A 12,176-nucleotide genomic window follows, 5' to 3' on the forward strand; every position below is an offset into this window, starting at 1 on the left:
TAAATACAAGTTTAAGAAACAGGACTTTATTTTTTGTAAAATTGGGGCAAAATAAAATTTGACATTTAGGGATGAAGAAAATAGAGATTGCATTCATTAAAAAGAAAAAAAAGGTGGATAGTGCTGAAAAGATAGCTCAGTTGGTAAACTATTGCCCTTGAGAGCAAGGGACCCGAGCTGAAGGCCTAAACTCCACGTATTTTGAAAAGCTAGAGTGAGCCAGGCATGGTGGCACACATGTTTAATCCCAGGACTCTAGGAGGCAGAGGCGGGTAGAGCTCTGAGTTCTGGGCCAGCCTGGTCTACACAGTAAGTTTCAAGATAGCCAACAGTGAGACCCTGTCTCAAAAACAATTATACTAAAAATTTAAAAAGCCAGTAGGCTTAAGAAGGTTGGAGAATAAATAGATGGCTCAGCAGTTAGGAACACTTGCAGGTTCTTCCATTCTCAGCCTCCATACAGTGCTTCACAGTCGTCTGGCTCCACGGAAGCTGATGCCCTTTTCTGAACTTTATGGGTACCAGGCATACCTGTGCAGACATACATGCAAGGAAACACACGCACACACAAAATACATACATGCGGAGTGTTAATAATCCCAGCAGAGACTGGACTGGGGCTTGCTACCCAGCCTTGTCTACTTGGTAAGTTCCAAGCCAGTGAGAGGCAGTCTAAAAAATAATAATAAAATAAAGATACGTGGTGCTTAAAGAATGATTGATGCCCACGTTGTTTGGTACAAACACAGCTGCACATATCCTCACACGTATGTACATGATTACCTCTCGGTTTCCTTTTAGCACTACAGTTTTCTAAGGGCATGGAAGAATACCTTAAATAAAGTGAATGAGGCAGTGAGATCTGCAGACTTTTTGCATGTGGTAGCCAAAGAGATTCCCAAGAGGACATCTCTGTGACGTTTGAAAGCCACTATCATGCCAGGAAAGTACTAGTTGGGGGGGGGGGATGTGAGGAGGCGAAAATTTAAAAAAAAAAAAATGGAAGTACTTGCCGGGCTGCAGAGCTGGGTAGACACTTCTTAACTGTACAGCAGCAACAGGAGCTGTCACATACTACTATTACTTCTAAATTTCTGATGGAAAAGCAAAATGTACTTAGGAGATAATTACCTAAAGATGTGGGCACTCAAGTAATTATTCCACCTTCACAGATAAGGTATTAACAAAAATAACTCAAGTATTATTTGGTTTTTATTTCTTGCATAACTTGGCTGTAAACTAATTTGTCTTTTAAAGAGTTAATACTTAATCACACAACCTACCCGCGTCCTCCCTCCCCAAGAGCAAATCTGGGGAAGTGTTGATGTATGTGTAGCAGGTTCATAACAAAGGCTTCATAGCCCACTGACCTGTATATACAGAAAACGGCAGCACATAAAGTTGCCTGAGTGATGTTCCAAATTCCTGTCCTGGACTGAAAATGTCAGTCATCTTGGGAACAGAAGGATGAAGCTGGCTGGGTGTGAGGGCGCACGCCCTTAATCCCAGCACCTGGGAGGCAGAGGCAGGTGGATCTCAGTGAGTTTGAGGCCAGCCTAGTTAGAGTGAGTTCCAGGACAGCCAGGGCTACACCGAGAAATCCCACCTCTAAAAACCAAACAAAACAACAACAAAGAATGAAGCCATTTAATGGCTTCCATTTACTTTCACTAAGAGAAAACCCAAAGGCGTCGAATACACAGCTGGGGTGGCTGGAAGGGAAGCCTCCGCACCCGAAGCGTAGTGGGTCTCACATCTGCTTCAGAGAACGTCACCCAGACAGCACAACCGAGGAAGAAGTACTTTCAGAGGCACAGAGGGAACATGGGTGAGTAGTGTGCGCTGAGGCCTTATGAGAACAAGATGGTACAGCTCAAGTAGGAAACAAGCTATTCACAAGAAGACAGTCCTGACATCAACACACAACTCAACTGCACTGCTAAATATGGTTGTTTTTATTTTCTTTTTCCTTGCCCAGCCCTATCTAAACATAAAATAAAACTACAGGACTGAAATTATCAACCCATTAAAATCAGCAATAAGTTATGAAAATCATAAAGCTTTTTTTTTAAAGTAATTAAGGGTAGTTAAATTATTTAAAGAATACAAAGTCCAAACAGCTGGGGTAAAGTCTCCAGAAAGGCTTCCCAGGGCCAAGCAGAGGCCCAGAGAAACCTCAGAGTTTGAAAGACAAAGGGAACACATGACGTCAAAGTGCAGGCTAGAAAGTCCACTTAGAAGATAACGTTTCTGAAAGGATTGGTAAGAGCAACAGTAGCACCTGCACAGTAGGTTCGTGAGGAAGGAGACCGCCTGCAGAAAATGCAGACCTTACAGTAAATGAGACAAGTGCTGAACTTAACTATGTTAACTATGATAGTATGCCTACTATGGATAGCAGATGGTTAGAAGCTGGTAAAGGGGAATGATCCTAAAAGAAAACAAAAACAGCATTGACCTTTGTCTACCCCGCCCAGACCTCATTCGTTCTGTGCACTATAAAGAGTGAGGTGTGAGGTGTTTTATCGTTATCAAATGCTGCATCAAAATAGATGATTTTCCCCACGTGTTTTTTCCACTATAAAAGACATCTATGTTTACTTATGGACAAGCTTTAAAAAGATGCCATTTTGGTTTTCAACACATATAAACAGTTATCAAAATCTCAAATAAAAATGCTGCCGTGGCTCAGACCTTGGCCTGCTATGCTGCGTGCACAACTCTTCAGATCGGCGCAGACACAGAGGCACATAGAGCTTTTCCTTCTGTGACACAGCTGTCATGCATGGGCTGCCCCTATGTTGCTGAAGGGTGCGAGTGGGCGGTTGGGTGCCCTAGTGCTAACAATGCAGGTAAGGTTAGCTGGCTTAGCATGGAATCCAACAGAAAGCTGAGCTGCGTGATGATCTCTTTCGAAAGGCTTCATGGGAGTCTCTCCTTCTGTAGAGCACGAAATGAGCTTTTTAAAAATTCGTTTTTTTTAAAAGAATTGATCATCTACAGGCTTCATGATAAACTGAGGCTGACTTTTAAGAGCTCTTTAGCTATCCAAGATTAATGCCTGATTATCCTGTCTTTTCCTTACTCTAAGTCTCATTTTGTTTCTAGGGCCAAGAAGCTCAGGAAGGGTTCATAACCCCATCCTTAAACGTCTACTCAACACAGTGTGAGCAAACTAGGAAAGGAGACAGAATCTCCACTGTCCTCTTAGAAGTCAACTAAGTCAACTCCAGATAATTACACATTTCCAGCTGCTGTTAGGAGCCGTATTCTTTCCAATATATGAGTATTTGTTCTACTGGGGAGGCTCTACCCCACTTTTTGTTAAGTATTTGCTTAAATACAGGTCTTCTGACCCTTTTGTTCAAGTATGGTTTTGTTTAGTTTTGAAGGAGACTGCGTCATGAACCCAATTGAAGAGACGGTACTGAACTGGCCCGGTGGGTGTGCCGCCCTGCACTGCTCTCGTGCTGGGCTCTAGGACGTGAAGGAGAGTTTGACACTGGCACTGGAGTAACCCTCGTCACTCCCAATACTCTGCAGGCTGCTGTGGTCATCAATGTCACTGATGCTGGTGGTGCTTATATTGTCCACTTCTCCATGGGAGAACTCTGTGCTTTCAACGTCCACTTCAATCTCCTCTGCAAAAAGGAAAACGGGGGTAAAGGAACATCAGTAACCATATATAACTTTCAAAAGTTAAAGGTTATTCCATGAGGTCATCAGAGATCTCTTCCACAGAGGGAATCTAGTATACAGAGGTGGTCTTAATTTAGCAGCAAGTTTACTAAAACCCTTTGACGCCAGGCCGTCTGGACCTCCTGCTGAACGCCTTGGCCTTTTTGAGAATTAGGACTTAATATTAAAAGATCCCAACCCAAGTGGTTTAACAACATCTGTTTTGCATTAAACCAAGAACTAATTCACAGCGTTGTTTATTAATCAGGCTTGCTTTAGAGGGGGAGGGAAATAAAATTAAAGATAGAAAATGTATGCTTATGCATCCAAATTTTTGGTGGTATCACTCTACAGACGGATCTATAGATGTCTATGATTCATTGTAAGGAATTCTATATATTTAGAAACAAAAATAAGTCAACCATTAAGTGTGAGAGATTTGCTTTTGATTTTCCTCAAGCCATCTCCGTGTGTGTGTGTGTGTGTGTGTGTGTGTGTGTGTGTGTGTGTGTGTGTGTGTAAGAAAGAGAGAGAAAAATGCTTGGAACTGAACCAAATGCCTCAAGACAAGCAAGTGCACAGTCCTCAAATACAACCTAAAATACATGGTGCATAAACCTGGCCACACTCATAATATACATTTTAAAACCAAAAGGAAGTCAAATATTTTTTCTCATAGAAGTAGAATTAAAAACTCAGGACTTTTCAATACACTTCTTTCTCAAAACCTGATGATTTACATTCAACCATAAAGGAAGAAGAGCAGAACGCTGCTGTCTGCTGTCATCACTAATGGGTACACACACCGTCCTGTACTTCTGAGTACATGGGGAAATTTCCATCAAAAGGAGATATCAGTCTTAAGAGGGGAGGGGAGGGGGGGAGGGGGGAAGGAAGGGGAGGGGAGGCGAGGAGAGGATCCAAAGCTACAGAGAAACCCTGTCTCAAAAACCAAACCAAACACTGTCTAATATTTTAAAATTCTCAAGATTTCTTGAGTTCTACTTTCTCAAATGTCAGGTTAAATATCATCAAAATTCAACTAGGCATTAGTGGCCATGCCTTTAACCCCAGCACCCAGAAGGCAGAGGCAGAAGGAACTCTGAGTTCAAGGCCAGCTTGGTCGACAGAGTGAGTTCCAGGACAGTCAGTGCTACACAGAGAAACCCTGTCTCAAACAACAAACAACCATCAGTATTCCGTTCTGGGGGTGTGGTGTAGGGCTGAAGGTATACACAGATCAGGAAAATTCAAACCTTTCTTGGGTGATTTCTGTTCTTAATTTTGTCAAAGACAAACGTTCTGGAACACATGGAAGAGACATGATGTGATACTCTAAAATACACAGATAAACTCAGTATCACACACAATAAGACATCAGCCTCTCCCTGACAATGAACTGAAGGGCACAGTATCACTGCTGTGATGTGTCCTGTCCTGAATGTATACCCTCAGTCTAATCATTTGAAAACACTAAAAACAATTTCTGGGCCTGAAGAGATGGCTCAGCGGTTAAGAGTACTGACTGCTCTTCCAAAGGACCCGGGTTCAATTCCCAGCACCCATATGACAGTTCACAGCTGTCTGTAACTGTAGTTCCAGGGGACCTGAGATTCATGGCAAAACACCAAAGAACATAAAAACAAAAACAACAAAAACAACCTCCTCCCCCACCCCCCCCAAAAATTCAAACGAAGTATGCTTTATAAAGAGACTGGCCAGTGTCCAAAATACTTCAAAAGACATTAGTGGCAAAATTAATAAAATCTGGAAAAAGCCTAGCATTTTCTCAGTGTGAGCATCTTAGTTTCAGTAACTATGAGAAGGAACTGAATGAAAGGTAGATAAGAACTATGTGTTTTCTAGAAGTCTAAAATTCTCTCTAAGTGGACAGTGCAGACACACACGCATGGCAAGTCTGTAGCAGACAGTGTCTGGTGCACACACCTACAGCTGGGAGTCGGGAACGCTGCTATGGGAGAGTTCGCTCCTATCGACTTCACACATGCTACACAGCGGTCTCGGTCTCCAGCACAGGAGAGCAGAAGCTAGACCGCGAAGGTGCCTGCAGGTCAAGGGATGCTGCCTACCTCGCTCTGAGTCCGAGCGGTCGGAAGAGATAGTCGACCCAATGCTGTCCATTCGTATCCGCTCCGTCTCTTGAGGACCCTGCAGCTGTTCCAGTCGCCGCTTTAGAAATCTCTGTTCTCGTTCCAAGTTTTCAAGCTGGTGCTGGCTCTTCCTTTCAGCTTCTTCAAGTTTCTAAAGTGATGAAATTTTATTTATTTGTGTATAGTCCAGTCTAAAGCACTAAAACTGATTTTTGCTTAACATTGTTCTTTGGCAGAGAAAATATGAACAGATATCTATCTACACACACATACATATTTATGGGTATTTATGTACCCTTGTGTATATAAATATGGAGAAGCACTTACTGTTTTAAACACAAAAATGTCCTTTTTGTGTACAAGTGCTGCATAGACTACTTGAACAAGAAGGAACTATAAAAGTCCATGAGGTAACCTTCACAAAAGAGAAACCTCCCGCAGTGTGGTATCTGATGGAAAAACACTGAGAGATACGCCAGATAGCGTCATCTCCACAAGAGGGCACAGCGGCCTTCCTTCTGGGTATCAGAAAGGTAATTATTATTGCCCTGGTGTTCTCAGGTCTAAGTGGTCACACTGTCAAAAAAATAATTTCAGTTAATCATGTTACGTTGTTCCATCAGATCAGCTGGTAAGATTTTTACAAAGGTTTCTCTCGAGGTCAGTGCAGAAAGAGGATCGTCCAGAGAGCTGCACCCAAGCACGACTGGGAATCACTGCTAATGATTAACCCAGGACCCGGAGACTGGGGCAAAGCTGGAAGTGGACGTTCTCACCTTGATGTGTGCTTTGGCTTTGTTGAGCAAACCGAGGGTTGTATGCCTGGTGCAGTCTGGACCCAGTGGGATCAGAACTTTCAAGCGTTCTAAACACAGGCGCAGGTGAGCTCGTCTAAAAAAGACATCATCAAATTAGCACAGCCTGGGTATTCCACTAGACACACACAGTCTACAGAGTCATTTTCAGTTATTCAACCAACAACCACATCTCACTCCTAACTGTTCAGAGAGTACCTGCACTCGCAGGGGTAGGGGTCCCTGATTCCGTCCCTGCCACTTATGTCCTTTGTAGACACAGGACATTATCACCTCCCAGGGATTAGTTTTTTCTCTAGTCCGTTCCATAAATTCCCTACTGTACTACTAATGCGAAAAAGAAGATTAAAGCACTAGAACTTGATTTGAGTGCCTAAAAACACAGGCTAGAGCAGGGCTCTAGTATGGTACCTCAAGGAGATATAAAATACACCCAGGTTCCATTTCCTTCCACCTTCTAATTACACACACACACACACACACACACACACACACACACACACACCTGCCCACACTGCTCGGTAATCGTAGCCATCTTATGGGGTTAGATCTGTTTATGTAGTAGGTGGAACCACACAAACACTTCCTGATGGCCAAAAGTTTCAGTACTTCTAAAGCGGCAGTTTCACATGATCCGGCATAATGGAGACAGCGAAGCTGCGTGACTAAGTAGGTGGGGTAGGTGGGTTTTACAGTCAACACTAAAGTCCTCCGTGTCCTATCCTAAGTGGATTAGTACCCATCAGCTAAACTCTCTCTTCCATTCTCGAGACTTACCCTGGTTTTCTACACAAGGAAAAGGGGCAACAGAATTATTTACTTAAAGTCCTGAATTCTCTGACAGACCATTCTCTGGGAAAATCAGAGGGAATTTTTCCTGAATATGCTACCAGAGAACCTCATGGATTTGCCTTCCTGAACAATAAGCAAGTATGTAACAAGGACGTGAAAACACCACTGCTCTCCCTGTCTGAGCCTGTGCTCCACTCCCCCCCCAAAAGTTCAGCAGGGTGCAGGGTGTGCAGTGTGTACAGTGTGCGCAGGGTGCAGGGTGAGCAGTGTGCAGGGTGTGCAGTGTGTACAGTGTGCGCAGGGTGCAGGGTGAGCAGTGTGTACAGTGTGCGCAGGGTGCAGGGTGAGCAGTGTGAGCAGTGTGCAGGGCGTGTAGGGTATGCAGTGTGTGGACTCCTTTGGGGCTGGATCGGAATTTTTTGCAACAGCCTGAGTAGCAGGAATAAAGTGAACCCTTACTTTCCTCTCAAAGAAGACTAAAATGGTTTCATTAGCTCACTGAGTTTTAATACAACAGCATCAAGTGAATATTTCAAATGTAGCAATTCGAAAGAGGAGTAAGAAAAGGTGATGCGTGGCCATTATGTCCCCGAGAGTGAGGATGATTGAGGGTAGCGAGGTCAGAGGTTGGGCTGATGAACTTCCAGGACTATCTCAGTGCCCACAGACCCAGCTACAATCTAAACAGATTCCAGAACTCATCATGTTAAGTCTAATAACTGACGCCAGGCTGCAACTGGACATACTTAATGTAGATAAAGCAATGTCTTTATTTCTCCATGTTTAACCATTTTGAAGTACTAACCCTAACTCTCTCAGGTGAGGAGGTGGACATGGTAAGCAGACTAAAATCTAGATCAAAACCACACACATGGTGAAAGTGCCTTCAAACGCTTCATTAGGGTGGCTGTGGTGTCTGCCTAGCAGTATCTTCCTATGACCTGGCTCCAGGGAGCAATGGAGGCTGCTGCCTTTCGTAGTAATTAGAGGCTCTGCTCTGAATTCAGCCTCTTCATAAACAAAGCAATACTAAAATTAAGGAAGCATGTCAGAGGAGTGGTGATGTGGGATTTCCCTCTGTATGCTGTGATTACCATTAATAAATAAAGAAACTGCTTTGGACCTATAGCAGGGCAGAACTTAGATAGGCAGGGAAAACTAAACTGAATGCTGGGAGGAAGAAGGAGGAGTCAGAGAGAAGCCATGTAGCCCTGCTGGAGCCGGAAGAAACTTTACCCGGTAAGCCATAGACACGTGGCAATACACAGATTACTTGAAATAAGTTAAATTAATATGTAAGAGTTAGCCAATAAGAAGCTATAGAGCTAATAGGCCAAGCAGTGATTTAATTAATACAGTGTCTGTGTGGTTATTTTGGGGCTGAGCAGCCGGAATGAAACAAGCGGCCACACCTCACAACAGAGCGGCTCTGCTGGTTTTGTTCAAACTCCTCAACTCCAGAACTCTGGGGTATGCAGCAAATTATCTTTTAACATTCTAGTTTTTAAAGCTAGTTCTATGCTGATTTAGAACAGGGCAATTCATACTCTTGTTTCGTCATGCTAAGTCCTCTGCTGAAAACAACTGGAAGTGTCGGTGTTAGTCCCAGAACATCAAATTTAAAGGGAAAAACCAGGAAGAGGCTAATACTAGCAGGTTTAAAGGAAGAGTTGAAAGCCACGTTCATCTTTCCCCTGCCGTGTTCCTTTTGTGTAGCCACCACCATGTCAGACATTTACTTGGTAGAGGAAAGCAAAAAAAAACAACAACAGTAATAGTTTAAAATAAATGAAAACGTTGACGGGTTTTTGGTCCCGACCCCAGCACGCCCCACTTACCTCACGCTGCAAGAGTCAAGAAACTACCAAGCAAACAATCTAAATTTGGGGGGATTTACTGGAGGACATGGCAGGCCCTTAAAAGGAGGTGAAACTTGATTTTGGAAATGTAAGGATAATGAATCTGTCTGTAAAGAAGCAAGGATTTTTCAGGTAATTACAGGGAAAAAGGGACCTAAATAGACTGCTACTCTGGACTGGAGACAAGGGTGGGTGACAAATGACCACCAACAATACACCAGACCTGGTTCAATCCCCAGGGCTGAAAACAGCTAAATGACCAAACAAACAAACAAACAAACAAACAAAAAAAAAACCAAAAACAGAAACCCATCTAAAACAAAACCCTGTAAGCTGATGAATGCCTTTGTTTCTTTCACGCAAGAGAAAACAGCTGAGGTGGCGTTCTATAAGGGCATACCAACTAAATTCAATAATCTTGGAGTCTTAGTAAATTACTTAAATGTATTAAGTAATAAACCAAGAGAAAAAGTTTGAATGAAGTTTGCCCAAAATGAATAGAGAACGCAAAATTTCATTCTGAAAAAAGTTTTCATAGCCATCATTTCTTCAGTCACATAAATATACTCCAAGATCAACATCCACCAAGAAAGCATACCCAGAAATGCCATGCCCACAGGTCAGGGGCACCATTCTCCACACCCGAGGAATTCAGTTCTCCAAAGGAAGGGGCTGCATGAAGGCTCACCAGTGAGCCAGGCACAGTCCTAAGAGAAGAGGCATGTCTGTGCACGCTAAATACCACTTCCTCGAGTTTCCATACTTGAAAGTGAAATAGGCCTTTGGAAAGAAAGCAAGGAAGGCCTACTGGCCGTTGAGGGCTACCAGCTGACCAAGAGGGAGCAGTGCTTTCCAGAACCCCACAGGTCTACTGCCACCCCCTTCTAAAGCAGCGGGTACGCTCCGCTTATAAACCTAAGGTGAGTCAGCCCTTCCTTGCTGTGTAAGTTTTCTCTCTACAGCAAATTCTGAGAAAAAGAACCTCACGGCCACTCGGTCCACTTAGCACACTGTCTCTCTGTAGCCTTTACCCCATGTCTCTGTGGCTAACTAGATACAGGCTCAGCCCCAAAGACTCTAGACAGGCCTGTCTTCTGATGCCATCTGGTCTTTCCCATGTGACTGGTGGCTCAGAAACCTCCTGTTAGGGGTTGCCAAATTGTGGGCCACAAGAGACACAGAAGGTCTGGTTTGATTTGCAAATCCATACTCACTGAGGAAAACCAAACATATAATGCTGTTTTTCAAAGCCTCCAAGAAGAACTGCTATCCAGAACCACGTTTTGTAAAAGGTATGGCCCTGCGCGTCACATTGTAAGATCGATGGAGTTAGACTTGATGGAAGACGTTTTGCTTTTTGTTGTTTTTTTCTTTTAATGTTAACTTCCTGGTTAGCGCTCACTGAACTTTCATTTAACACTGTCAACTACAATGTTTAAGTCGGCATGAATGACAGTATACAGCAAGGCTGGAGACGATGCTGCCACAGGGCCGGCGTCTGAGGAAAACCCAGTCTGCTAGCTAAGACCGGAAGCATGGAGAGATCACAAACACACTCCTATGTTCAAAGATGCTCTGAAGTCAGATTTAAAGTGAGGTTTTTCAAGTAGCAATTCCTAGCCAATAACTCTATTAGAAAAGCCTATCAAAACTGCCCACACCTTCAAAATGGACAAGCCCCTTACAGGAAAAAAAAAAAAAAAAAAAAAAAAGCAAAAGAAAACAACAAAAAACCAGCTGGCATATGTCTGCCTTTATTTTGGCCAGGTGGGGTCATTTTCCCCTGAAGGAACCAATGTCTTTTATTCCAACCCTTGTGTGAACTGCAGTCCTGAACAGGGCATCACAAAACAACAGGGCGTTTTAGGGGTAGGTGCACCAACTAAAAGCAGCACATACAGGTGGGGGAAGAAGGGATCCCCTTTCAGAAAACAACAAGAAAATAAAAAACTAGTGGTTTTGATTCTGGTGTTTCCTGAGTCCTCTCTGGAAACTCTAATCCCCCTGCCGGCCCCACAAACAGTGCTGGTCGATGCCTGGGAGGCACAGTCTTCATTCTTCCACTACGGGATGCCGAGACTCTGCCAACTGCATTAGAATGGAAAGCAAGCGCAGGGTAGGGACAGCGCTCCTGTTTTCCCCTCTGCTGAACGTTACGCAATGGGCCGGGAGTCCTCCCGGGAACGGCATTCTTCAAGCTCGCTGGCCAGTGGCCAGGTTCCTCTCTCCCTCCACGCTCCTGCATATGACAGCCGTTAGCTGCTATCCTACACATTCTATAGACACAAGCTTCTCTATAATTTAATGTATTGAGAATCTCTAAAGATAGACAAAAATCTGTCTGCTTACTCTAAAAACTAGCATTAAAAATGGATCCAGATAAATCAAGCACACTGCTTTCTGCTCATGAATTTTATTTATGAAAACATATATGATCATGTTCTGTTCACCTTATTCTGTTTATGAAACAAGGATGCTCAACAAGCTGCTCCCATAAACCACTATCTGGTGACTGTGCTTCGTCTACAGCTCACGACTCCACTGCATGGCCAGGTAGTAACCTGGCAAGTGGTCTTTCCCCAGTGTGAGACCTGACCATGGCAGCCATGGGGCTCCATAACAACAGAAGAGCTGGGACCCTCTTCATACTTTTCAAAAAGAAACTGCCTTTACTTCATATTCTTCTCAGCTGGTATCATAAAATAGCTGCAGAAGTATCAACAAGAGTCACAATGAAGTTCACACACACACACACACACACACACACACACACACACACCATATTGTTAACTTTGGCATGAAAGGGCTCATCTATATACTGGAACTTGAAACGTAGCTGGACTAGACACAAATTCATGACCTCTCTGTACTCCGACCCCTAGCCCACTAAGAATATCACTACACCTACTGGAAAACCTTTA

The 12,176-nt window shown here is 43.6% G+C and overlaps 1 protein-coding gene across 5 annotated transcripts in view; it reads right to left on the reverse strand.

Moving 5' to 3' along the window:
- Positions 1-1,932: 1,932 nt before the first annotated feature.
- Positions 1,933-12,176, reverse strand: part of Mxi1 (MAX interactor 1, dimerization protein) — a 60,524-nt gene continuing 50,280 nt past the window's right edge. For all 5 annotated transcript variants that reach the window (XM_050148253.1, XM_050148244.1, XM_050148260.1 and 2 more), the window contains 3 exons: positions 6,566-6,680; positions 5,769-5,940; positions 1,933-3,641 (listed from right to left, as the gene is read on the reverse strand). In XM_050148253.1, the coding sequence (XP_050004210.1) occupies positions 3,478-3,641; positions 5,769-5,940; positions 6,566-6,680 (451 nt within the window). In that variant the 3' untranslated portion in view covers positions 1,933-3,477. The remainder of the gene's footprint in view (positions 3,642-5,768; positions 5,941-6,565; positions 6,681-12,176) is intronic.

The sequence above is a fragment of the Alexandromys fortis genome, unplaced genomic scaffold (genome assembly GCF_014885135.2).
Source record: "Alexandromys fortis isolate MF-2015 unplaced genomic scaffold, M_Fortis_MF-2015_v1.1 scaffold_16, whole genome shotgun sequence".
Classification (NCBI taxonomy): domain Eukaryota; kingdom Metazoa; phylum Chordata; class Mammalia; order Rodentia; family Cricetidae; genus Alexandromys; species Alexandromys fortis.